Raw genomic sequence first — 27,910 nt, forward strand, 5'->3', positions numbered from 1 at the left:
TGGTGTGAATTTTGATTGGTTTGGGCTTTTCACGGCTAACAGGTCCCACAGAAGACGTGTGTAACAGAGCTTCTTTTCGCTCTGGCGTTAAAGCAGAGCACTGCTCATAAATACCCCAGGAACGGCTCATGGTTCTATTTTTATGCAGAGTAGTTGTAGCTAACTGTGTGTAAAATCTGATATTTCCGTTTGCATTAAATTGGGAATGTGACATTGAACTGCTGTGTCCCCTTAGCTCTCCAGCCTGAGATGCCTTTTACTCTGCTTTACTGGTGAACAGCAACCCCTCCAGGCTCTTCTCACTCACAGCCACTAGCATGTAAAGTCACTCCCAGCTCAGTACATGAATGCTATGCCCAGCCATCTATGAATAGATACAGGGTGACACCCACATATCCCTCAGTCCCAGCCTTGCCTCCCCCCAGAAATGCATGTCTTGTACTGCTCAGTAGCCCACTGGACAGTATAAGCTCATAGATGGTTCATCATTCCAACACTGGGTAATGATTGTGCATCAGCCCTGTTGCCCTAAGCAGAGATTCCCAAACACTTCAACCAAAACACCCTGGTTTACATAAAACAATAAAACAAGTGTATTAACTAGAGAAAGATAGGTTTTAAGTGATTACAAGTATATGTGCATATAAATCAGGATTGGTTACAAAAGAAATAAAAGGATAAACACACAAGCTAATTCCTAAACTTTACCAAGGCTAATAGGTTTAAAAGCAAAAAAGGAGTTTTTCTCACTACAAGCTTACAGGAGTCTGTACTGTCTGGAAAACCTGCAAGATAGGACCAGTCCCCCAGTTCAGTGATGCTTCTTTTGTCTTTCAAGGGATCTCGCTGCCGTGAGTAGAGATGGAGGGGGAAAGGTGAGGTGGAAGTCACTGTCTCCCATTCTATATCCCACTCCCCTCTTTGAGGATTACCCTACACTGGAGTGCAGACAAACAGTCTCCCTCCCATATGTGTGAGGTTTGAAGCATTTCTGGGATGAAATGTAAATTCTTTGTTTATACCATCCCCCCTCCTGGTGGTTGGCCAATTCAGTAGGTAATGGCTCTTTAGCACTTTGCTGGCGTGCTAGTGTGCCTTTGTCTCTGAGAAAATGGTTTGTGGGTATTACCTAGAACAACAACATCTTTCAGTAATAATCATATAGCAAAATCACATAATTTTACATGCAATGATGTTACACACATTTCAACTGGACAATAACATTCAGTCGATTATGAGTTTTCAAATGATACCTCACAAGGCATACTTTGTACAAAATATATCATAACCATATAGAAGTGGTGAACATGGGGTACAGGGTGTCACAGGGAAGCAGTGTCAGGTAAACTTAAATTGAAGACAGAGAAATGTCAATATTTTTGCAAAGGTAGCTTCCTATAAGTGGACATTTGAAAAGACAACCTAAACCCAAACCTTGCTGGCCATCATAGTAACTGACAATCTTGATGGACAGCTATCTGTTTTCATGCTGTTGAGCAGTTAAGTAAGATTAGTTGCAACTACACTCTGTGACCTAATGCAAAAAACTGCATTAAAGACAGAACTCTAGTGGTGTAATAGAGGGAATGCTATTGTAAGATACAGGCAAACTGGCATTGGTGTTGAAATGTTTTTAGAAATACGGGGTTTTGTTTCTTTCTGTATCCCTCTTTATTCTGATAGTGAGCATCGGGGTTCACATTCTGCCTGTTTAACTTGCTTAAACAAAGTCAAGGTATTCCCACTTGTCTGTGAAGACTTCACAAATGTTTCATGATTGCAATACCGTAAAAATCTGAAGACTTGTCATTTTAAAGAGTCTAGGGGCTTGTCTACACTACTGGATGGATCGATGGGCAGCGATCGATCCAGTGGGGGTCAATTTATCATGTCTAATGCAGACGCGATAAATTGACTGCCGATCCCTCTAGCATCGACTCCAGTACTCCACCTCAATGAAAAGCATAAGCAGTCAACAGGAGAGCGTCTCCTGTCGACACACCGCAGTGAGTAGATCTAAGTACGTCAACTTCAGCTACGTTATTCGTGTAGCTGAAGTTGCGTAACTTAGATCGACCCCCCTCCCCCCCATAGTGTAGACCAGCCCTGAGTCACAGTGATGGGGTGGAAAGCATCCTGATTCACCATAACCTCCTGGCAGTTTTGCACCACTCTAGCAATGCAAAGCAGCCATAAATCTGGTTTTGGGGTGGTTGAAATTCCAATCCAGCTTCAATCCTGAAGGGCCAGTTTATCAAATGCAGTCACAGAAAGCCACAGAATAATCACAGAGTAAGGTCCTGATGTGTGATTGTGTCAGCACATTACATTGCACCAGTAACGATGTGAGTCATGGAACTACACCTTCACACTGCAAAGGTGACAATGCACCCTGAAGTTGTTGGCTCTCGTTTATTTGGTGTCTGTCTAGTTAGACCTGTAATGGACTAAACAATGATGGTGCACCTCGGAAATACGTGAGACGTGCAGGGTGTGTCGGAGTGTCTGAGGAAAGCGCATGTGCTTTTTAATGCAAAGGCCCTGACAGCCAAACGGGAAATGAATGAATATTATGCACACCCTCCAGCAAAAAATTACACAGAGGGTGAAAGGATCATTGCATGCATGAATAAAGAGGAATCTGGGTTAGAAAGAAAACACAAGCGAGGACTAAAACCATGTGCAGAATGAAGAGTATAAATGCTTTATTGGAAGAACACAAGTGTGGAATGGAAGGACTTGACCCCAGAGGTTAAATACATATATTTTTAAAGTAAGGGTAATAAGTAAAAGAACTAGTGTAAAACATTAAACACATTCCGTGATTTGGGGCTCTGTGGTCCAGGGAGGTGCTATCATTCTAATGTCATGACCTAGTTAAGTTAACAGAACTATGCCTGTTTACACAGTCTGAGGATCTGGGCTGATGGATGCGAAGGATACAACCAAACCTAAATTCCCCCATGCTAGACAGGAGAAATATTAGAGGGAATCTGGATAATGCTAGAGCAAATGATCAAGAAACTGGAACCATGGGCAGGGGGCAGTAAAGGCCGGGGGAGGCTAAGTCTCCCCTAACCCGGGCCATGGCCCAGCCCTTGCTCCCCCTCTCCCCTGAAGCCAGCAGGGGCTCAGCTCCAGCCGGCAGCCTGGAGCTCGGGGCTCAGGCTGGCAGCCAGGGGCTGGGTTGGGACAGTGGCATCCCAGGGCGGATGGCTGGGACGGACCAGCCAGGGGAGCAGGTTCAGGGCTCCAGCAGGCAGGAGAGCAGGGCCTCAGGTGGAAGGGGCAGGGCCAGGGGGCTAGCCTCCCTGAAGGGGCTAGTCATCTGCCGCCCATGACTGGAACGTGTGGAGACTGACGACTGGCATTGAGGAAGTGAAAAGGAACCAGGAGCCTTTAGCAAGTTTAATTAAAGCCTCTCTGGAAATGGAAAAGGAGAGAACTCTCAACTGGAGAGAAAATCATGGAACTCTTCCATATAGGAACAGAGAGGAAATCTAGGTCACTGGAGACTGGCAGCTGCACAATGGAAGAGATAGCTGAAGTCGCTGGGTCTTCACTAGAGCTGAGCAAATAACTTTATATTTTGGTTCAGTAGCCAGACTGAAAAATGTCCCCCCCTCCCGGCCCCCAGTGTGGTTTGTTTCTAAGCAAAACTGAATTTTTCTTGCTGAAACAAAAAACCAAAACCAAAAAAGTTATTCAAGTCAAATAAAATGTTTTGAACGTCATTTTAAAACGAAATGTTGATTCAAAATGCAATGTCAGAATGGACTGACATTTCAAAAGATAGGGGTTCTCCAAGTTATTCTGGCTGAAAATATTCCTGAATTCACAAATAGTTCTGATGGCCCTGAAAAATGCATTATTTAGCAAATGTACTGTTTACTGAAATTTTTTTGCCCAGTTCTGTTCATCTCTCATGTGCGATGGGGCCCAGGTGGGTTAGTAGCTTGTGGCGCAGTCCTGTAAAATACTAGTGGCATGCCACAAGAACTGGCACCGAGACACAGCTGTGCTGGTTTCAAATATCCGTGCTGGTAACAAGGGTCGTGCAACAAGATGACAGAATTAGCAGCTTGCACTCTGCCTGGAAACTGCATGGAGTCTCAAGCAGAGACCCTGGTGCTTAGGAGCACGGAAAGATGGGGACACCTCAGACCCTGCCTCTCCTCTCTCCACACTTGCCTGATTTGGCTCACCTTGATTAACCCCTTCTGTGCCGCACAGATGCACCCAGTTTTGTACTGCTTGTGTACATCAGAGTCTCCCATTTATCTCCTTTGCAAAGATCTCACAGATGGAGACTGGCTATGCTGAGAAATCAGGATGCTGCACAAATTGATGGCCGAGGGCCACCTCCCATCCTCCCATATGCCGAGGAAAGTGTCCTGCTGGCCACTGGTGACTCTGAAGTTCAGGGCCTGTGGCAGGAGACAGTCACCACTGCAGTCTGAAATACAAAACGTGTTACGTCAGCCTCTTTTGCTTGGAGACCTTTTGCGTAGGTGCTGCCCAGTCCCCATAGTTTGAGAAGTAAGAGGATCACAGTCCATGGCAAGATTTATTTATTTAATTATAACCAGTGTACCTAACCAAGACACCAACCATATCTAAAGAACACAATAAATATCACACAGAGAGTTCAAACTGACAACACATGACTTTTCTCAAGCCCTCAAAATAAGTGTCACCGTCAGCTCAACGTCAGTAGACAAAAAGACAGGTTTTTTGCATCAGACACCTGGAGAAATGGATGGTTTTTGCATTGTGTCATGAAGGCCAGAGAGCAGGTCAGAAAACCGGGCATATTCATTACCCAGTGTTGGAATGACTGACTAACTATGAGTTTGTACGGTCCAGTGGGCTGATGAACAGTACAAGATGCACATTTCTGGGGAGCCAGGCTGGGACTGAGGGATATGCGGGTGTCGCCCTGTATATAGTTCATGGGTGGCTGGGCACAGCACTCATGTATTCAGCTAGGGGCTGCATGTGAGCAGAATCTGGAGGGGTTTGCCATTCACCAGCAAAACTTTATAAAAGACATCCCAGGCTGGTGGCTTAAGGGGACACTGCTGTTCAACAGTCCAGATTGTACCCGGGGAATGTCACAGTAGGGCAATACCATCACCTAGAATTGTTTGCAGCACTGCATTCAGGGCTGGCTGTGACACACCATTAAATATGCTTCTTGAGAGAGGCACTGCTCAATAAGCTGCCGAAAGACTCCATTCTGTACTCACTGAAGTTTCTGAGTGGTTCAGGTGTAGCTCCAAATATACTGCATTGAAGTCATTCAGTCTGGACATGAGAAAGGTTTAGATAAGCATAGCAAGGTTCACATCCACCAGGAATGGCCCCAGCCTGCTAGCCAAGCACAAAAGGATAAAAGCACTGTAGCTATCAGGACGTCTGCTAGCAGCTGAGGAAGCAACAAAAGCTCTCAAGGTGTGTAACACAAGTTGAGCAGCCTCCTTTGGGGAAAGGAAGCCTGTATTGCAAATTTCATCTCCATTGTCTGCTCGAAACAATAGCTCCTTCTGGGACGAAAATAGGGGTTAGAAATGGAAGTGCCAGCTCATCCGTAATTAAGTCGTTGCTCCGAAGATGGGATAGTACTGATGGTGCTAAGCAGTTTCCAGATGTTCATTTATCAGATGTGCAGAGGTGTCAGGGAGAGTCAGAATTATTTGAAACAATCTGTTTCAGGCAAGGATCTGATAGGAAATATTGTTATCCAAGAATTTTAATGTTGCCTTTAAAGAAGCTGTTTGAATGTGAACAGGAAATATCTTTTGGGTTTGTGTGTCTTTTTCTCCTTTTCTGTTCTGAACTGCTGAGATTCTGTGTTGCAAGGGATCATGGTCATGCCACATTGCTTTATTTTGATTGAAAATATTTAGGGGTTCATCCTCAAGGCCCAAATAACCTTTGGATTTTAGTGTAGCTTGTAGTATGGGAGTATTTCGGCATTAAGCTGCTCATTCCAGAACAGATCTCAGTCCGTCTCTTTCTTAGACCGTTTGCATTAGCACCTGTCAGCACAGTATCTGCATCCCTCACTCTTTAATTCCTGGAGTTTTCTGCCCGTCTGCCTTTGTTTATGTGGGCGTTGTTTGAGGTTGTGTTGAGTTGTGAATCATTCTGGTTATGGTGTGAAGGCTTTATCAAAGGGGAAGGCCTGGCAGCTTTTCCTGAAGATGGCCAGACTCTGCATTGAGCGAATCTCTTTTGAAGCTGCTGTCACAGCTAGATCCTCTCAGCTGTGAACCCCTTATCTCTGTTTCTCACGTGCTTCATCCTGGGTTCTCTGATCCACATTTTCACAGAGGAGCGACGCTGTCTTGGCATTCCATAGATAGAAATGCAGCCTCTATAATGAAACTGGGACATGATCCACTAATGACTCCGATGTTCAGGACATGCTGGCAGTGGAAACAACGTGGGGCCACGGAGGTACTTTAGGACTCATAATGGCCTAGCCCATGCAGGAGGTGGACAGCTGCATTGTTTTAATCTGCTGGAGCCTTCGCATTGCTTTCATCTTCAGTGTCAGGTACAGCAAATTACAGGCATCCAGCTGGACAGCGATGGATCACTGTGGGCGGGTCCTTGTCTGGCAGGAAGAGGTGACATTTCCTAGCGAGCTGGAGATGGAAGAAGGCATTTTTAGTCACAGATGCTCTCTGATCACATGGGCTCCGTGACGAGTTAGATAGGACCCCAAGCCCTCACGCTACGTTGGTGACTGTGGTCTGTCCGCGTTCAGTGGGAGAGGAGAACAGCATCCTGGCTACTTCTTGAAAGTATTTCCCTCTTTCCGACCAGCACGTCTGCAGTTGTGTGCAGGCTGAGTTAGGACAGATGCTCGTCCTCTGGGACCTGCTTCTTGGGGGCATTGTGACAATAAGGTGTGCGCTCCTGACCGGTTAATGTCCTGTATGGTTACATTCTTCCAGCCGGCTTGTCTCCGCAGCGACTCGCTGAAGTAATCCGAAGGGAAGGACAAGTGAGATTAAAATAGAATCATAGAATATCAGGGTTGGAAGGGACCTCCAATAGACTGAAGTAAATGTCTAAGAGAGTCGTGTTGGGCAAACTCAGTGACGGTACTGGGCCAAACAAAATTACCAAGTGTTTGGGATTCCAAACTGAAGGCTGTCCCAAGACACCTGGTCAGCCACGAAGCCTTTCAGCTCAGGTTTTGTTACTTCAGAAGTTTAAGTAACAAGGGGGTAAAAGAGACAAAGAGAAACCCTTCACGCATGAGAGCAATCCAAATGCTATTCAGTTTCAATGCAGCTCTGCAGTTAGCTGAATTAAGTTGCTTCTTGTTTGGCATTAGAACTGTAATTTCAATACTGATTAGCATAGATCATTAGCATTTGCCTTTTTATTCATGTGTCTGACTATGTACAAATCGGTTTATTTTTCCAGATTGTATATATTACAGCTTAACCATATCTTGAACTGGACAAAACTCTTAGGTTTTCCATGCTTTTTTTTTTTTTTTTTATGTTTCATGATAAAACCGTCATCACCATATCAGGAGACTATAGCAGCTGCTGCTATTAACATAAAAATCCCCTCATAGACTTAAAGGCCAGAAGGGACCATCGTGATTATCTAGTCTGACCTGCATATCGCAGGCCACAGAACCTCACCCACTCACGCCTGTAACAGACCTCTGGCTGAGTTACTGAAGTCCTCAAATCTTGATTTAAAGACCTCAAGTGACAGAAAATCCACCATTTACTTCAGTTCAAACCAGCAAGTGACCCCTGCCCCATGCTGCAGAGGAAGGTGAACCGCCCCCCCCCACAAGGGTCTCTGCCAGTCTGACCTAGGGGGAAATTTCTTCCCAACCCCCAATATGGCGATCAGTTGGACCCTGAGCATGTGGGCAAGACATACCATCTTGGCAAGACACTTGGCAAAGAATTCTCTGTAGTAACTTGGAGTCCTCCCAGTTTAGTGCCCCATCTCCAGCCTTTGGAGATATTTGCTAAAAGCATTCATGGATGGGCCATATGCCATTGTAGGCAACCTCATCATACCATCCCATCCATACACTTATCAAGTTCAGTCTTGTAACTTTTTTGTCCCCACAGCTCCCTTGGGAAGGCTGTTCCAGAATTTCACTCCTCTGCTGGTTAGAAATTTTCATCTAATTTCAAGCCTGAACTTATTAACAGCCAGTTTACATCCATTTGATTTAGTGTCAACATTGGCCTTTAACTTAAATAACTCCTCTACCTGGCTGATATTTATCCCTGTGATATTTATTCCCCCCCCCAACCCCCCGCTCTCCTGCTGGTAATAGTTCACCTTAAGTGATCACTCTCGTGACAGTGTGTATGGTAACACCCTTTGTTTCATGTTCTCTGTGTATATAAATCTCCCCACTGTATTTTCCACTGAATGCATCCGATGAGGTGAGCTGTAGCTCACGAAAGCTTATGCTCAAATAAATTGGTTAGTCTCTAAGGTGCCACAAGTCCTCCTTTTCTTTTTGTGAATACAGACTAACACGGCTGCTACTCTGAAACCTACTTTTAAGGCAGGTTCTCCGTTCCCCTGATCATCCTTGTAGCCCTTCTCAGCAACCTGTTTCAGTTCAGTTTGAAATCATCTTTCTTAAAAACATGGGAGACCAGAACTGCACACAGTTTGCCAGATGAGTGTATAATGGTACTAACACTTCCCCCTCTCTACTGGAAATACCTCGCCTGATGCATCCTAGGACTGCATTAGCCTTTTTTCACGGCCACATCTCATTGGCAGCTCATAGTCATCCTGTGATCGACTAATACACCCATGTCTGTCTCCTCTTCTGTCACTTCCAACTGATATGTCCCCCGCTTATAGCAAAAATTCTTGTTAGTCCTTGAGTGCATGACCTTGCACTTTGCTCTGTTAAATTTCATCCCATTTCTATCACTTCATTTTTCAAGATTTTCCAAATCTTCTTGTATAATATTCCAGTCCGCCTCCATATTGACAATACCTCCCAGCAGTGGGTCATTCACAGATTTTATTAGCACATTCCCACTTTTTGTGTCAAGGTCATGAATGAAAACATTAAATAAGACTGGTCCCAAGACCGATCCCAGAGGAACTCTACTGGTAACCTCCCCCTCCAGCCGGACAGTCACCTTTCAGCATGACCCACTGTCATCCCCTTTAACCAGTTCCTTATTCACCTTTTGATTCTCATATTAATCCCCATCTTCTCCAATTTAACTAATAATTTCCCATGTGGAACTGTATCAGATGCCTTCCTGAAATCCAGGGAGATTAGATCATCTGTTTTTTCTGTGTCTAGAAAACTAGTTATCTTCTCTCAAGTTAGTCTGGAACGATCTTACCTTTTGTACAACCATGTTGTATTGTATCCCAATTACTGTTTACCTCTATGTCTTTAATTAGTCTCTCTTTCAAAATTTGTTCTGACCTTGCATACAACTGAGGTCAAATTAATGGGCCTGTATTTTCCCAGATCACTTTTTCCCCCTTTCTTAAATATAGGTACTGTACTATATTTGCAATTCTCCAGGCATAGGATACGACCCCTGAGTTTCTAGATTCATTAAAAACCCTTGCTATTGGGCTTGCCATTTCCCTATTAAAACATCCGTCAAAAGCTTTGCCCAACAAACAGCTCTTGGATATGCTCAAAGACAGCACAATTTTTGAATATTTTTCATTCCGTCTTTCAAAGAATTGAGTGTCTGAGCGAACACTGTCTGCTGTATTTGGTATTCTCCTCCCAGTCCCATGAAAAGCTTGTCTCTGCTATCATCTGATGGCCTTGTTCTGCCCTCGGGTGCATGTGCTGAACTGCCTTTGGTGTTTAATGTGGTATACGACTTTCCATGGTGCTCATTTCTATACCGGAGAACCTGGGGTACTTTGTGAATACCCCATAACAGAGGGGAATTCTTCCTTCCTTTTTACAGCTGGGGCTGGAGGCAGAAAGATACAGAGTATCTTTACGCTGCAGTCAGAGGTGTGACTGCTGCCCCTATAGACATACCCCAGCTACCCTGGATCCGGCTAGCGCAAATAATAATGGCTGTGAAGTCGTAGCAGCATGGGGAGCCACTCGAGTACATATCCAGGGTCCTGTAAGGAGCAGAACACATCACTGGTCTTACACCAGAGTGCATAATTAAATCCTGCCCAGCGTGGCAGTGTGCCCCAGATGAAGTCCCTTCCAGCCCTATATATTTCTATGATTCAGTGAGTCTGTGCCTGTCTTCTTTTGTTTAAATAAAGTCACAGGATACAACAGCACATCCTAAATATATGGTCACTGGCATGTTTTTTAGAATATTGGATCATAATTTGCACATGATTTAGTGGCTACTTTTGGGTTATTTTTTTCTTGCTGTGACTTTACACCCTGAATTCTTCATAGAAATATGCTTATGATATGAATATGGCATAACTAAGATATGTTTTATACAATATGGGCCATGCGAGATATCATTGGAAAGGTTATGATTTACTGAATGTGATTATCCAATTTGTATGCACGTATCATTTCTATATCTAAAGTTAGGAATACTGGCTATGTAACCATTACAACTCTGTGTCTACTTGGGAAACACCCACCAGACAGCAGGCCATCAGCCTGGATGGGCCATTAGGAAGAAAGAGTTGAGCCCAGGATAGAAAAGGGATCTGGTCTGTGAATATGGTGTCTGAAGATTTAAGCTGCAAGCAGGGTAGCTAACTTTCAAGAATTTCTGCATCCTGCCTAAAAACAACATTTAGGGTGAGAAATTACTTCTTGAAACCAGTCTCTTTAAGATCTTAAGCTTAGTATGCGTTTTGTTTTATTTGCTTAGTAATCTTCTTTGTTCTGTTTGCTATCCCTTAGAATCACTTAAAATCTGCCCTTTGTAGTTAATAAACGTGTTTTTGTTTATTATAAAACCCAACTTGTGCAATTTATAACTGGGGGGAGGAGGGAAGAAGAAGTTGTGCATATCTTCTTCCACATTGAGGAAGGGACGAATTTATGAGCTTACCTTCTATAGATTTCTCTGCAGCACAGGACAATATTATTTTGGGTTTATACCCCGAAGGAGGTGTGCACGTGTGTGCAGGGTGAATCCCCGAGCCGATTCTTTCCACAAAGAGCTGATCTCAGTGTCTCTGTGTCCATTTGCAGCTGGGTGTGTCCCTACCTGTGTCCGTGCCGGAGAAGGCTTGAGGGCCTGGCACTGCTAAGACAGGGTGAGGAAACCCAGGCTGGTGGAACCAGTGAGACCCCCCCAGCACATCAGGTGGCATCCTGGGCGGGGGGGTCCAACCCGTCACAGGCCTGTTTTTAGAATATTGGATCATAATTTGCACATGATTTAGTGGCTACTTTTGGGTTATTTTTTTCTTGTCTACACGAGGCATAAATAAGAACTCACTGATGAGGAAACAACTAAAGTGTTGCACTGAGAAGGAGTTTAAAACCGTAACCTTTCCTGCCTTGACACTTGCATATTGAAAATCTTTTATAAACGTTGGTGAACTAAAAGCAGGCATTAGGTGCAGTACATCAGCTACGCAATGGACTGCTGGCAATTAATCCTGAAAGCCACAGTGTATCAGAAATCACTTATCATAATTCTCCCGATTCAGTTCTACAATCTGTCATAATGTGCAACTTTTCTCCCCAAAAGCTGCAATTTACATCCAAGGATAACAGTATCTTAAAGCAGATGTGTGCCATTAAGTTATTAGAGCATCAGAACGCTTGGAAGCAGAAGGGACTCAGCAGGTATTAATCTTTCAATCCAAAGGGAATTACTTTACATTCTGTATAGGATGCTTTATCTTCTTACAGACTCAATTAAGTAGCATTACTGCAAATATTCATTTGTCAGTGGTAATTTTAAAGATGGAATACCTTGGAACAGATGGTCTTTTTTCCTTTTCTTTTGTTTTCCAAAGAGTGATGTGTCCTATGCCAGCTGCCAAAGGGAAAAGATAGTCTGTGTTCACACCAGCTGAGTTCACACAGTATTCAATATTCTGCATGCGTCCACATACTGAATAGAGATCAAAAGTAGTATCAGGTGCCAAGCATGATGGGTCCGCACAATGGGATCCCATGATGTGAACTCTGGAGATCTGAGCTTTAATTTGGCAGGCATTATTAGAAATCATAACTGGAGTGACAATGAGTTCCTGGATATTGACAGAGCTCAAGGATTTCCTCCTGGGCTAATTGTCTTCTGAGGAGGAGGAGTGTTCCTGGTGGGGAATCCAGGGTGACTGTTTCTAAATTACCTTGCTTTGTAGAGGCAGTAAATGCTCGTGGAAAATTGGCTTAATTTGGCAAGGGTGCACCCTCTGAGGAAGACTGCTATTATTCATAAATGTTGCTATAGATACTGATGACAAAGCTGAAAGAAAAATGGGAAATATGGTGAAATTAAAACACCTGAACCTCTCTAAGGTTGTAAGTCCCTTCCTCTCTTCTCTCAAAAGATGTAAATCTTTGTCCTTTGTTTCAAAAGAATTGTTAGATAGTTTTAATTAGAAATGTAGTCCTGAAATACTCTTGTTTATATTGCACATTTGTTGGCATTGCGACATTTTGTCAATGGCTTTTGTTTAAGATGCTGCTGCCCGTGATAAGAGATTTGTCATGACTGTGTTTTAAAAAGCCAAATAAATAAGTTTGCAATGCTAATGGCTGTACAGCCCTTAGGTCATAATCCTGCAAAGATTTGCATGCATATTTAATTTTACGCATGTGTAAGCCCATTGGTTTCAAAATTAAGCTTGTGACTTTGCAGGATCAAAGCAGAGTGTTAGGTAACTGAGAGCTCTGAATGCCAATTTCACTGACAGTGACCTCTTTCAGGATACAGTCCACAACAACAAAAACTCATTAAATAGCTTTTTTTTTTCCCAACTGCCCCCTCTGGGAGCATAGTCCTGTGCGAGAGTGTTTATAGGCCTAGAGCACTATCTGAAATGTGGCACTGCATGATCACTGCTGTGCTCAGAAAACGTGGGCCAAATTCTCCTGCGAGATGGCCATTACTTTGAACAGGAATGTTTTGAAAATCGAAGTAAATTTGGATTATGTCGCATATAGAACTCTGTAATCCTAAATTTACCAAAATCTCCTATATTCTTCTAGCCTGTTTTAAGCATTCATTCTGCAACCAAGGTGGATGAGGTAATTCTCTCGCTCACCAACAGAAATTAGTCCAGTAAAAGATATTACCTCACCTACCTTGTCTCTCTAATATCCTGGGGCTGCCATGGCTACAACTGCACTGCATGCAATCTGCAAACAAGTCGGTTGCTCCAATTAAAGGGGTAGAAAATGGACTAATAACAGAGATCTGGATGCAGCCTTCACTGTGCCATCTCCAGGATAACCTAACATCAGAAATGCATTCTTTCCATTTCCAAATGGTTCCCTCTTTTATTATGTGTAACTGAGATTCAGGGCTTGGTATAATTTATCTCACAGTGTACTTCCTTCACAGGAATACAGCAGCTGTTCAGTGGTCACAACTAGGCATTTAAGGCCCTGATCCTGCAACGAGGTGTATGTCCCATTGACTGCCGCTCACATACACCTCACAGCAGGACTGGAACATAAACAAACTAGGGAAATGCACCCTAGATGGAGCTACTATAAGGTGGATGCAAAACTGGTTGGAAAATCGTTCCCAGAGAGTAGTTGTCAATGGTTCAGTCATGCTGGAAGGGCTTAACGAGTGGGGTCCCACAGGGATCAGTTCTGGGTCCGGTTCTGTTCAATATCTTCATCAGTGATTTAGATAATGGCATACAGAGTACACCTATAAAGTTTGTGGATAATACCAAGATGGCAGGGGTTGCAAGTGCTTTGGAGGATAGGATTAAAATTCAAAATGATCTGGACAAACTGGAGAAATGGTCTGAAGTAAATAGGATGAAATTCAATAAGGACAAATGCAAAGTACTCCACTTAGGAAGGAACAATCAGTTGCACACATACAAAATGGGAAATGACTGCCTAGGAAGGAGTACTGCGGAAAGGGATCTGGGGGTCATAGTGGACCATAAGCTAAATATGAGTCAACAGTGTGACACTGTTGCAAAAAAATAAAACATCATTCTGGGATATATTAGCAGGAGCATTGTAAGCAAGACTGATTAGGCCTCAACTGGATTATTGTGTCCAGTTCTGGGCACCACATTTCAGGAAGGATGTGGACAAATTGGAGAGAATCCAGAGAGGAGCGACAAAAATGATTAAAAGTCTAGAAAACATGACTATGAGGGAAGATTGAAAAAACTGGGTTTGTTTAGTCTGGAAAAGAGAAGACTGAGAGGGGACATGATAACAGTTTTCAAGTACATAAAAGGTTGTTAGAAGGAGGAGGGAGAAAAATTGTTCTTCTTAACCTCTGAAGATAGGACAAGAAGCAATGGGCTTAAATTGCAGCAAAGGAGGTTTCAGTTGGACATTAGGAAAAACTTCATGTCAGGGTGATGAAGCACTGGAACAAATTGCCCAGGGAGGTTGTGGAATCTCCGTCGTTGGAGATTTTTAAGAGCAGGCTGGACAAGCACCTGTCAGGGGTGGCCTAGATAATACTTAGTCCTGCCATGAGTGCCGGGGACTGGACTAGACGACCTCTCGAGTCCTATGATTCTATGATTCAGGTTCCATGTTTGTCATGGAGGTCACGGATTCTGTGACTTTCTGTGACCTCCCTGGCTTCTGCAGCGGCTGGTGTGTCTGGCCCTGGGGCCGTCTGAGCCACTCAGGCAGCTCCCAGCCCAGGTGCACCAGCTGCTGCTGGGGCAGTCTCAGGACTCCCCCACCCCCTAGTAGCAGAAATTTGGGGGCGGGGCTCAGGGCTGGGGATTTGGGTGCGTGGTGGCGCTTACCTGGAGGGGGGCTCCCCTCCCTCAGCTCCTAGCTTCATGTGCCACCACTGCCGGCAGGCACCACCCCCGCAGCTCCCATTGGCCGCGGTTCCCATGCCCCCCCAGCACCCGCGTTGGCACCCCGAGGCTGCACCCCCCCCCCGGGCCGTGCACCCGCAGTGCCCCCTGGTCTGTCGCCTGAGCCCCACCCCCACAAGTTTTAGTCAGGGGTATATAGTAAAAGTCATGAACACGTCACGGGCCGTGAATTTTTGTTGATTGCCCGTGACCTATCCGTGACTTTTACGAAAAATACCCGTGACTAAAATGTAGCCTTATCTATGATTCTATGTAGCTAAAAGGAATGGGCTAAATTCCATCTCTGTTTCAGTTTATCTGGTGGCAGATGGAGTAAGACAACAGTGCATTGATTTATATAATGAAGCCAGGCTTCCCAGGGAGAAGGGCTAAAAGCTTTTTAAAATAAAAGCTCAGAACCGTTTCTGTTGCCTCTGGTTTAGAGACAGATCCAAACCTTTGCGACTGAATCATCTCTGGCTGAATGGAGGAATCTGTATGTTTTTTCCATTTAAAATTGGCACACAAAATTGAGAACTATTAGTGGTCCCATGTAAACGTACTAAAACTGAAATGTTCTTGTTATTTCCAGCTCCTGTGATTGTTGTACCACCAAAAAAGATTCATAATATAACTGGTGCCCAAGTGTACCTGTCCTGTGAAGTGAAGGCAGTTCCCACTCCCATCATCACATGGAGAAAGGTATGTCAAAATCTGATTACATTTTAGCCAAGAGGTTACACAGAATCTGATGCGTGTAGGACAGAGAAACTGACATGGGGCCAAATCCGCTGTTAATGTAAACTGTCTCAATGCCTTTGGAACCAGTTTTCACCAGGAGAGAATTTGGCCCATTTCTTTTGCTCTCTTGCCATACCTGATTTCAGATTATTATATTCACAAATAAAATGGCATTACTTAAAAATGAGACTAGAGGGCAGTAATTCCCTCAGCGCGTTAGCATGCCCCATCCGCAGACAGGGGCTCTGAACATCTGCCTGCCTGAGGGGCTTTGAGAATTGAAGTGTTGGTCTCACCAGTTTTGACCAGCTCCTCAGCAGCTGTAAGTCAGCGTAGAACCACTAGGTCAGGAGAGCATCTCTGACTTACAGCAGCCCAGGGCCTGGCCTCAGTACATCCCTGAGGGGGAGGAAGGGAATTAATAACCCAAACCCCACTCAGTGCTCAGGTTGAATATTGGACTGGCTTGGCTGGGGGTGATTCTGGGCTGAAGGCTGATCTGACAACGTGACTGATGACATCTATATAAGCAGTCCTCAGAGCAGCACCAGGGGCAGAAAGGAAGAGCCTCAGCCTAGGGACTCTGGCTGTGGGGAGGAAATCTCTCTCCAAGGAGCCAGCTCTGGGGTCAAAAGCGGATGGTCAGAGAGCTAGGGCTTTGGGGATGGCCAGAGGAGTGGGATGCTAAGCTCCTGGGAGCTAGGGACAGACCTTGAACGAAGGCAGCTAGGCACTTATGCCAAAATCTTCAAACTAGGGTGCCTAAAGCTAGGCACTGAAACAGAAGGGTCGTGGAGCACCCAGCAATTCCTAACCCCAGGGCTACGTTGGGAGAATGGGGAAGCTACCCTGCATCCTGCACACCCACCAGTTACTTAAGGATCCAGATGGAAGGGGTAAGAGGAGCCCCATGTTGTGGCTGGCACTGGCTGGATGTGTGCAAAGAGAAAAGTCAGAATCTGCCCCCAGTAACCTGGGGCGAGGAGGGCTACAACCAGCTGCATACCACCGTGCAAGAGGGAGGCATTGCCTCACGTTGGCTCCTGGTCCTTGACTAGCATCTGCCTCTCGCTCCTCCCAGTAGCTGCAAGAGGTTCTGCTCCATATTCCTTCCCCTCAGTGAGAGCATCACTCTGAGATGCTCAGGGGAAAGATAATGGTATGTGTTCTTCTCTATAGGCATCTCTCTGAGGAGCACTGGTGCACATTGCAGAAGCTAGTATAGACGGCAACATGTTGAGCTCATACCTGCCAAATGCAGAGGCAACACACTGATGAGTGTGATGCTTTTCAAGTATTCCATAGCTACATTAACAGTATGCCAATGTCATAACACCCCACAGGTCACAGAGTCACCCAAGGGAGTTAAACTCCTGGAAGAATTGCCTGGAGACAGAGTAAACATGGCAGTTCAAGTTCGTGGTGGTCCTTCTAAACATGAGAGCACCGGGTGGGTTTTGGTAAGTCCAACAAAGCAAACTGTACTGAGGGCAGAGGTGGGGAAAGAGAGGGGCAGGCTGATTTTGGAAGTGTTTCCATACAGAACATACAGTACATTGCAAGCACGTGATGGTACAGTTTCTAGGGGAGACATTTAAAGAGAAGAAACTCAGAAGAGTGATTGAGCAGAGTTTAAAATAGAATGAAAGTTCCTACAATCTAGCAGACCGAAGTTAAACCAGACATTTTAGTCTTTGTTTTGAAGGAGGAAATCTAAAATCCTTTAGATTTTTCATTCTTATCAAGAATTGATTTATGGCTGCCCTTTTGTGCTTACTGTTAATTTGTTGATAGTGTGGTGTTCTCCCCTTTCATTTTGCCAGATTAACCCGCTGATGAAGGAAGATGAGGGTGTTTACCAATGTCATGCTACCAACATGGTTGGAGAAACACAGGCAGAAGGGAATATTAAAGTCAGTGAGCAAAGTAAAAGTAAGAGGACTAACTTCCTAGAATCAGATGACATGATATAGCAGGGTAAGTTTAATATTACAAATCCACTTCAGTACCACAGAAGCCTGTTACCCTTTTTTGCATTCAATTGCTCTTGTTGGTCTAAAAATACAGAAGTAGAGGAAGCATGGCCTAGAAACAGTGAATCTGGAGGAGCCTGGAGTCGGTTAGAGGTTGAAGCATTGGCTCAGTATTATCTTGAATAAGTCATTTTCTTCTGTCTGCCTTACTAAACCCATGCTGAAGCGTAGGAAGATAAAGGAAGGGCATTGCAATGTGCTAAATACCTTAGATTTTTCAAAAGCAGATACTGTTGCACTGAACATTTCTGGGTAGATAAGCGTATAAATATAATTGCTGTTTTTAATTCAACATTTAATGACTGCAGTGTAAATACATACCGTACATGATCAGAATGCTTGACATCTTCAGACCAAAAACCAGCATTTGGTACCATATTCTAAAGATGATGCTAATGTCACATGCCAAGGAGACAGAGCAGACTTCCCTCATCTATGACCAGTTCATCTCAGTCGTCATCTCTTCTCTGTAATATCTTCTCATGTAAATGGATGCAATTCACCCCAGGGCAGAGGGACAGCACAATACCTGTGCCACACTTTCATCCAACTTAAGTCCTCTAAATGGGATTTAAGCGGTGCATATGCCTTGTGCTGACCCTCCCTTTGCACCCCCAGGGTGAATCTCACCCAGAGAAAGGAGAGCAGACACCAAGCAGATAAACAAGCGTGTGGCCGAGATTTAAATAAAACAACCAAAAACTTCCTTCCGCTGATAGCTTCATTGTTCCCAGAAGTTTTAGTATAAGGGCCTGATTCTCCACTGCATTACTCCAATTCTACACTGGTGCAACTCCATGGATTTCAGTGAATCTTTGAATAACTGGAGTAACACAGTAGTGGTGAATTGTGTCCAGTACGTGACTCTAGCAAGACGAGGCTGCGAAGCAAAGAGGGTGAACAGTGATCAGTGTCTTGTGCAGAATTGGCCTGGAAATGCAGCTCTGTGCATGAAAATTAATGCTTATTTCTGGGAGAGATGCCCTGTGTATTAGCTGAAAGAGTGTTTTTATGAAAAAAGATACATCCAGTTTAGCAAATATATTATTCAAAGCAAGGTATATATGTTGTGCTAGTTGCAGCCATGGCCATGTCTCCATCACAGTTCAGTTTTCTATACAAGTTATTACAAATCCCTGGATGATGATCTCTCAAACTGTGCTTTTTTTCTCTTCTAGGGAGAAGTGATTCAATCGTCACTCCAGGGAAACAAAGATTGTCGAGCACAGGCTAAAAATAAGTCCATTAGTGGCTTCCTTTGCTATTTCATATTATAGAATTAGGAAACTGCATTAATATTCTTGTTATGTGGTTAATGACATGTTTTTTGTACATTTTCCTATTTAGATCAATTAGATTAATATTAAAAATCTGTAGTTTATAACGGGAATAAACGAGCAATAAAACGTTTTTTTTAAACCATTTAAAAGATATATACCGTCTCGGGGTTGCTTTTTGTTGGCATGCTCAACTGTAACACTAGGGGGCAGCAGTTATGGAAGAGACCATTTAGTGTAATTTCTGCATCTCGGTCTTGGCCCGAAAGACAAATCACAGCAATGTAACAATTTCCTTTCTTCTTTTCGTCCACTTCTTAGGGGAAAAAAGCTGAACGTTTAATGAAGCTCTGGCAATTGTTGCTTTTGGGTACATACAGTCACTAGAACATGACTCTGACTAGAACACCGTGTTTAGAAGAGGTTTATAGTCAAAATGGAGGGCTTCCGATGTCTAAAACAGATACGGGGAGCCCTGATTTTATGAGCCCAGTACTCGGTCTACTGAGAGGGGTGCAGTGATTCATTAGATTCCAAGGCCAGAAAAGTATCAAAGTGGCAGCCGTGTTAGTCTGTATCCACAAAAACAACGAGGAGTCCGGTGGCACCTTAAAGACTAACAGATTGATTTGGGCATAAGCTTTCGTGGGTAAAAAACCCACTTCTGCAGATGCATGGAGACAGAAAAGACCACTGTGATTCTCTAGTCTGCCAAGGGCAGCAGAAATAATGTGTTTTCACTGCACTTCTGACCAAAGCAGAGATTCTGAGCAAATGGACTCCACCCCAACATACTGTGGTATAAGAGAGCAGTGATAGATTCCTTACCAACAGGCACCTCCCCTGACCCTTTCCAGATAACCCTTTTGTGTTCTCTGTCTCACACAAGTCATTCAAGAATTAACACTAGGTGGCCCAGTCACGAGTGAGTGACACTGACCCTGTGCAGAGGTTCTGCGCTTGAGTAATGCACCACGTGAGACTTCTGTGATGCATGAAATCTGTGCTGCACATCAGTAAAGTCCAGTATAAGGGATGCACAGGCTGAATGCTGAGACTCTGAACAAGGACAGAAGTCACTCTGGTCTGCGTTAGCCAGGGTTTTAAAAATCCTCTCATATGGCACATACAGCAGCACTGTCAACCCCAAGTGTTCAGAAACTCGTGGTTGACTTAAAAATCGTAATTCTCTTTCTCATTTGCCAGCTGGATTCTGACGCTATGGGGGCACTTATGTCACATCTTAAAGCTTTTCTCTGCAACCATAAGAGCTAGAAAATTTCATTTTCAGTGGAGGCTGAGGTTCCTGGAGAAAAGCCTCTCAGAAAAACACCAAGTACAAGTGCTAGCATCAACGCATGCAAGGGCTGTGCCCAGCCAGTGGGGGGCCCAGAAGATGCTCCGACGGCTCAGCTGTGGTAGGAAGAGTCCTTTCCTCACCTGAGCGCATCCCCCACTATGGACGTGGCAGCTGGGGAGGCGGTTACTTTGCCCAGCCTCCACCACCGGGCCTCCCATGCACCCCCGCACACCCTGCCTGGAGGCCACGCACCCCCCACCATGCCTCCACCATGGGGCCACACTAGGGTTGCCAGGCATCCGGTTTTCAGCAGGAACACCTGGTCAAAAAGGGACCATGGCAGCTCCAGTCAGCACCGCTGACAGGGCCATTAAAAGTCCGGTCGGCAGGTCGGCAGCACAGCAGGGCTAAGGCAGGTTCCCTGCCTGCCCTGGCCCCGTGCAGCTCCCAGAAGCGACCGGCATGTCCCTGCGGCCCCTAGGTGCAGGGGCGATCAACGAAGCGCTGCGTGCTGCCCCCAGCGCCAGCTCCGCAGCTCCCATTGGCTGGGAACCACGGCCAATGGGAGTTGCAGTAGTGGCACCTGCCCCCTCCTGCACACCAACCCCCTGCCCCAGGTCAGAATCCCCTCCTGCATCCTAACTCCCTCCCAGACCCCACACTCCAACCCCAGCCCTGAGCCCCCTCCCACACCCTAACTCCCTCCTGGAGCCATCACTCCAAACCCCTCATCCCTGGCCCCACCCCAGAGCCCACAACCCCAGCCGGAGCCCAAACCCCAAACCTCCTCCTGCACCGCAACCCCATGCCCCAGCCCTGAGTCCCCTCCCGCACCCCAAACCCCTCATCCCCTGCCCCACTCCAGAGCCTGCACCCCCCGTCGGAGCCCTCACCCCCCTCCCATACCCCAACCCCAACCCCCTGCCCTATTTCAGTGAAAGTGAGCGAGGATGGGGGAGAGTGAGTTACTGTGAGGGAGGGGGGCTGGAGTGAGTGGGGGCGGGGCCCTGGGGAAGGGATGGGGCCAGGGTGTTCGGTTTTGTGCAATTAGAACGTTGGCCATCCTAGGCCACACACTCCCCATATCCCGCCCCAGGGCCACGCACCCCCCATCCCACCTCAGCCACGAGCTGATTCGCCTCCTAGAGCCAGGGGCAGGACCCGCCATGAGATCGCTCTGCCCTCCCTGCTACCACACATGAGCATGGCACACATGGGGGGAGAGACAAGCCTCAGGCTCCTCCCACCACGTCCGCTATGGGGAGGGGCGGAGCCAGCAGCGGAAGTGACTCAGCACCGGAAGTACCAGGATCCGTGTCACGTGACCAGCACAGGCGATAAAAGGGGCCGTGCAGCCATGGCAATAGCCGGCACTGGCAGGGGCCAGAGGGGCCCTGGCGCTCTCGGTCTATCAGCAGCTGCCTGGAGCAGGGCACATGGGTTGGGATGTGGGGGAGGCCACGGGCACCTTGGAAACTGCGGGGGTCCTGCTCTGCCCAGGGAACGCTCTCGCCTCGGGGCTGTAGGTGTTGGTAGTGCCCATGCGCAAGGGGAAGGACATGCTCTAGGCCTTGGCGTGGTGGTGGTGGGTAGGTGCACATGCACTGTGCTGCATTCTTGGGTCCGGTCCTGTTCCTGTGTGCCGGCCGCACGCAGTGCAGGCGTGGTGGGGCGATCCTGCCGGCCCCTGGGCTGAGCCGTGTGGCTCCGAAGCCGGGTGCGCAGCGTTGGGACCGGGCCGGACCCCGCCTCGCACCACCCAGATAGCTCTGGGGCCTACAGCACGGGTCCCTGCAGGGGGTGAGAGTGCATTCAGTGGCTCCCACCCAGGGATCAGCACAACCCAAAAGTGCCCGGGCCGGTGGGCTCCAGCGTAGGCCAGGGGATGAGATGTGCACCTCTAGCGCATTCCCCTGGGAGTAGTGTTTTAGCAATGAGAACCCATTAGTAGGATAACTCCCTTCCTTTCTCTTCATGTGCCAGTATATTTATGCCTATATCTGTAATTTTCACTCCATGCATCTGAAGAAGTGCAGTTTTTACCCACGAAAGCTTATGCCCAAATAAATCTGTTAGTCTTTAAGGTGCCACCGGACTCCTCGTTGTTTTTGTGGATACAGACTAGCATGGCTGTCCCTCTGATACGTTAGTAGCACGCTGTCATTATCCTGTTCTGAACCAGAACCACTTTTTAACACCAAAAAAACCCAGAACAGTCAGTTGCAAAGTGGCGCACGCAATGAAATTTGTACACATCGCATATTGCCTTGATAATGTTTTAGCAATGAAAACTGATCCACTAGGCTGTTCCAGCTCACCCACTTTTTGAGACCAATAAGGATCCAGAACACCAGGTTCTGAAGTGCCTCAGGATTAAATGTGTACCTATACTCCAATACCCTGTGGATGATATTTTAATAATGAGAACTGATTAGTAGCACACTGTCATTAACCTGACCCAGATCCACATCTTAACACAAGTAAGGACCCAGAACTGTCGGTTCTGAAGTGGCTAAAGAGGACCAAAATGATTCACATAATACAAATGAGAATAATGCTATATTTTCAAGTGCCCCTTATGGGAAATAATACCTTTATGAATAGAAGTACCTGGAATACTCTGTTCCAACATAGCACAGGGGACCAGAATGCTGTAGCATGGAAAACCTCTTCTGAATGCACCTTCAAATGGCCATTTCGTGTAATTAATTCCCTTTATGACTCGAACCACCTAGAACACTCAGTTCCAAAGCAGCACAGGGAACCAAAAGGATGCACATAATACAACTAACTGAGAATGGCATAATATTGCAGAAAAAAATGACCAAATCAACCTTTCTTTACCCATTCCAGTCAATAAAGTAATGTAGTATTGATTCAAAACATCTAGAACTGTATACAGCTGAAGTGAAGGGAGAATAAAAATAATGCATAGGTCTATATAATACAGAACCAAGTTAGAAAAATGTAATCCTTGGTAAAATGCAGCTAAAACCGACTTTTAATGCTGTACCACCTTCTGTGAAATGAAATGTTACATACTTGCAATTCATAGAAGTATTAGCTTATTGTTTTTGTTGTGATTCCTATTGTTGGTAGTAGTGAGAGTAGTAGTTTATACAGTATTTCCATATAGTCTAAAAAAGTGGGCTAAAAAGTCTTTACCCTAGGTCTTGGTGTAGATATGAAATATTTTACTGATGGAAGCATTTCGAACATGTATTTTTGTTGTTTTGTTTGTGTAAGGAACCGTATTATATAGGTTCTATGCAACAATCTAATTGCTGATTTTTAATCAAAAAATTTTTAACATTGTTTTCCCTTTTCTTAACAGTGGAATATAGTGAGGCCTAAATAGTATTTTGAACACAAGAAAGTGATAAACTAGCTTTATTTTCACAAGTAGAGCTGTATTGCAAAAGTTTTGGAATGGCTGTTTGCCTGTTAACTGCAACTGTTTGCTCTGATTTTAAACAATGTATCATTAACACACAAGTACAGAGCAAAAAAAGTTTCACGACTTTTCTATCGGCCCATATTTACTGCCTGGTTAGTTTAATAAAATATTTTTACTTTCAATTCAAACAACTTCTGTACAGAACTAGCCGAGAACCTGGTGAAAGAGTAAACAACCATAAAGAACTATTGAAATCTTGATGGCTTAACAAAGTACCGCAAAGAACCCCTTGCATACCATCAAAAACCAGTTTTTATTAGACATCTCAGGGTGACAGTTGTCAACAGCTGCCAGTGGAGAGCTGGGAATTGAGTTGCATAAGAAGTATATGTTTCCAGGTTGAAATGGGTCAAGTGGGTAGGCCTGCCTGTAGAACAAATACATAAGATCAATCACGATAAATTTCTTAGTGTTTACATCAACTGTTATTAAACCAAAAGTGGTCAAAAACCTGAACTAGTAACTTTGAAAATAAAAAACATTGAATTAAATGGCAAAAAAATCTTCATTAACACAGAGTTAAGGTTGCCCGGAACTGCAGTCCAGACCTAGCAGCTGAGGCTACCTAAGTGCCATCTAGCAGCTGCTAGAGCTCAGCCCGAAACCCTGAGCTGCCAGGAACAACAGTGGTAAATGGTGCTTCCCTAGCACATGCTAGTGCCTGTCCTTGGAGGAGCACCCACCATTTGAGAACCTCGGCCTTATTCCCTTCCAGGGGATCAAGAGATACCTACCGTCCCAGAACACTGTGATCTGTAACAAATGTGAACTAAGAGGCAGGTTGTAGTGAACTGGCCTGGGCAGCAGCCTGGGCAGAGAGCGAATAAAGCTATTTACAAGCAGGTATTGCAGATTGGTCACTTGAAGCTGAGCATCAAGTAAAACCCTGCCTGGAAAGCTGGGCAAAGAGAGTGGTAATAAAGGTGTTGATGTTCCTCCCAGGTACTGAGAAATGAACATGAGAGCTAAAGCCAGCATAAAGCAAACACCAGGAACCACATGAGAAATATATGTTATCTAGAATCATAGAATCGTAGGACTGGAAGGGATCTCGAGAGGTCATCTAGTCCAGTCCCCTGCACTCAAGGCAGGACTAAGTATTATCTCTATACCAACCCTGACAGAGGTTTGTCTAACCTGCTCTTAAAAATCCCCAGTGATGGAGATTCCACAACCTCCCTCGGCAATTTATTCCAGTGCTTAACCACCCTGACAGGAAGTTTAGCATCAGTCTATTTTTGAAACTTCCCAGGAAATGAGTACTGTAATAGGGTCCAGGAGCATTTCTATAATTTAAGGGTCTGTCCATGTTTTCATTTATAAACCCTGTGGTTCAGTATTTCTGACTTCACTATTAAAATTTGCTGCAGGCTGAAACCTGGCACACAAGCACAGATCCTAGGATTGGAAAATTTCACATTAAAATTATATATATGTGTGTGTGTGTAAGCAGAGTCAGGATGAGCTCTATCCTGACATATTGCGGTGAGTTGTGGAAAAGAACTTCAGGGGCTGATCTTGTTTGCATAGGCACACGCATCCCGCCTAGCATGAGCCCACAGCAGCCCAAATGGTCACTTTGGCTGCTGTGGGATCCCCAGTTTCTCTATTATTGGGGCAGGAAGAATAAAGTGTTGTTACCCTGATTATGTGAATCAAGGACAGTGAAACTGTTTTATGACGGAGGGACTCACCATCAACTAAGTAGCACTCATTAGACAAGGGACATGGGTTCCAAAATCCAGTGAATAGAGAGAGGGTGGGTATTTGTACTCTGTGGTCTGGGTCCCTTCTGAGGGCCCTAAATGCCAGCTGCACCTTCTCATCCCCTGTGTAATAGAATAGCAGAGCTAATTTTGATTTCAATAGGGGTCTGGTTACGGATTGCAGAGTTGAATTCACTTTGGGCTAATGGTGCACCAGCATTGGGGCTCCCCTACTATGAGCTGCAATCACTAAGTACTGTGTTAAGTAGTAGGGGGCTTGAAGATATATTGGTGAGCAGCTTGCAGGACGGCTACCGGAGGGGAGCAGCTGGTGGAGTGGCTCGCAGGACAGCTACGGGGGAGGAGCAGCTGTCAGAGCAGCTCACTGGACGACTACTGGAGAGGAGCAGCTGGTGGAGAAGAGTGGCTGGTGGTGAAGGCTGCAGCAGAAACCCACGGAGAGGCGGGGTAGTCGGTCGTCAGAGCATGTAAGGTGCCCCTTTACTACCCCCCCCACCCGCCCATTTCCACACAGGCTGTGGGGGTTAAAACTCTGCAGATGACCTTTGGAACTCTCGACTCACCAAGGACAGAGACAGAGACTTTTGGGTTGCTGGACTTTTGGGACTTTGAGGGACTTTTGGGTTGCTGGACTCAAGAACCAAAGGGAAAGGACACAGCCCAATTTGCTTGGGGTGGGTTTTTGCTCATGGGTTGTGTTATGAATCCTGTTGATGGTGTTTCCCCAACATAATGCCACATTGTTTCTCTCTGTTATTAAAAGGCTTTTGCTACACTCCAACTCTGTGCTTGCGAGAGGGGAAGTATTGCCTCTTGGAGGTGCCCGGGGGGTGGTATATATTTGTCCCAGGTCACTGGGTGGGGGCTTAAGCCAGTTTTGCATTGTGTTATTGGAACGCAACCCCTAGATACTGAACCCGGCCCTTGTTGCTGCCAACTCTGACGGGCAGAAGGGTTACAAATGTATGTGTGTGTGTGTGTATATATATATATATATAATTACTAAAGTGGTTGGAGACATTAATTTGCATGCTTTAGGTGACTACTAACTAAAGCAACGATGAGAAAATTTACCATTCTTTGGAAGCGTGACAATATGCAGAATCTTAATGCTCTGGATCAGGTATGCTTTCTTGGTATGAAGATAATATCAGGCAGTTCATGTCAGTAAAGTGACTCCAGCACAAAGTAGCTGCTTTTTGCAGCATTGTTCGACCTGGATTGGCAGGGGGAACTATATCGATCAGAATCCTAAATGTTCTGCCAATTTCAGTGGGCAGATTATTTAACAAGTCCCTAATAATATTGCTCTTCTGAGTGTACACGCACTCTGAATTAAACACCCCTCCACCCCATCCCCAAATTTGTCTTTGAACGCAACACAGTGTGTACATGTTTTTTTTCACAATAATGTCATTAAAACTCAGACATGGTTTGACAGGCTCCCCTGCACATAAAGCCTAGAATTCTTACCAGGCATCTCATACAAGCAGCTCTTTCAGAGTTGTTAATGTATAGTTCAGAATATTATGCTCTGAATGAGGATTATGGACCTGAATACTATGGGTCTAAATACTAATACTAAAATGAGTGCCTGGCATTGAATGAGGATATTGACACCATAGGCATCATGGACACTTGGTGGAATGATGATAATGGAGGATAGTAGTACCAGCATCTCATGGGGTGCAATCAAGACCCGTGAGGGGTTGTGCCCTTGCTGCCCTGTAACCCAAGGTGCCTTAAAAGGCTCTGCTGCTGTGGGGCCCATGTCTGGATGCTCCTAGCCAGCTGACAAACCTGCACGGAGTGTCTGGGTGATAAACAGCCTGCTTGTACACCACACCACTGCTCTGGCCTCCACCAGCCTTGGTTACACCTGGAAGATGATCCCAGCAGCCCTCAGCCCCAATTTTCCTGGTATGTTTGTCATTTTGAATTTGTCCTCCATACATACCCCACACAATCATATTAATGGTCAGGGTGTTGTTAGCTTTCTATTGCTATCTTGCATGACACCTTTTAATACAGGTTAGTACATTAGTGAGTTGGGATACACTGAACGGGTCAGGCCAGCTGACACCCATTAGCAGATACCAGTGAACTTCTTGCACTGGGATACTGTCAGGGTCACACAAGGTACAAAATATATTGGAAGGACAGGGTAGGTCCCACTGGTGGGGGAGTGGCACTATATGTGAAAGAGAGCGGAGTTAAATAAAGTAAAAATCTTAAATGAATCAAACTGTACCATAGAATCTCTGTGGATAGAAATACCATGCTTGAACAAAAAGAGAAGAGCAGGAGGAATCTCCTGCTGATCACCTGAGCAGGATGATGATGGTGTTTGTGAATGCTCAGGGAATTAGCGAGGCTACAAAAGCAGGAAGCACAATAATAATGGT

At 45.3% G+C, this 27,910-nt stretch overlaps 1 protein-coding gene across 1 annotated transcript in view; it reads left to right on the forward strand.

Moving 5' to 3' along the window:
• Nucleotides 1-19,151, forward strand: part of IGFBPL1 (insulin like growth factor binding protein like 1) — a 30,316-nt gene extending 11,165 nt beyond the window's left edge. The window contains exons 2-5 of the mRNA XM_074952140.1: nt 15,563-15,672; nt 17,055-17,171; nt 17,535-17,688; nt 18,923-19,151. Of these exons, the coding sequence (XP_074808241.1) occupies nt 15,563-15,672; nt 17,055-17,171; nt 17,535-17,684 (377 nt within the window). The 3' untranslated portion in view covers nt 17,685-17,688; nt 18,923-19,151. The remainder of the gene's footprint in view (nt 1-15,562; nt 15,673-17,054; nt 17,172-17,534; nt 17,689-18,922) is intronic.
• Nucleotides 19,152-27,910: the final 8,759 nt, after the last annotated feature.

Source organism: Natator depressus, chromosome 5 (assembly GCF_965152275.1).
Source record: "Natator depressus isolate rNatDep1 chromosome 5, rNatDep2.hap1, whole genome shotgun sequence".
NCBI classification, from domain to species: Eukaryota; Metazoa; Chordata; order Testudines; family Cheloniidae; genus Natator; species Natator depressus.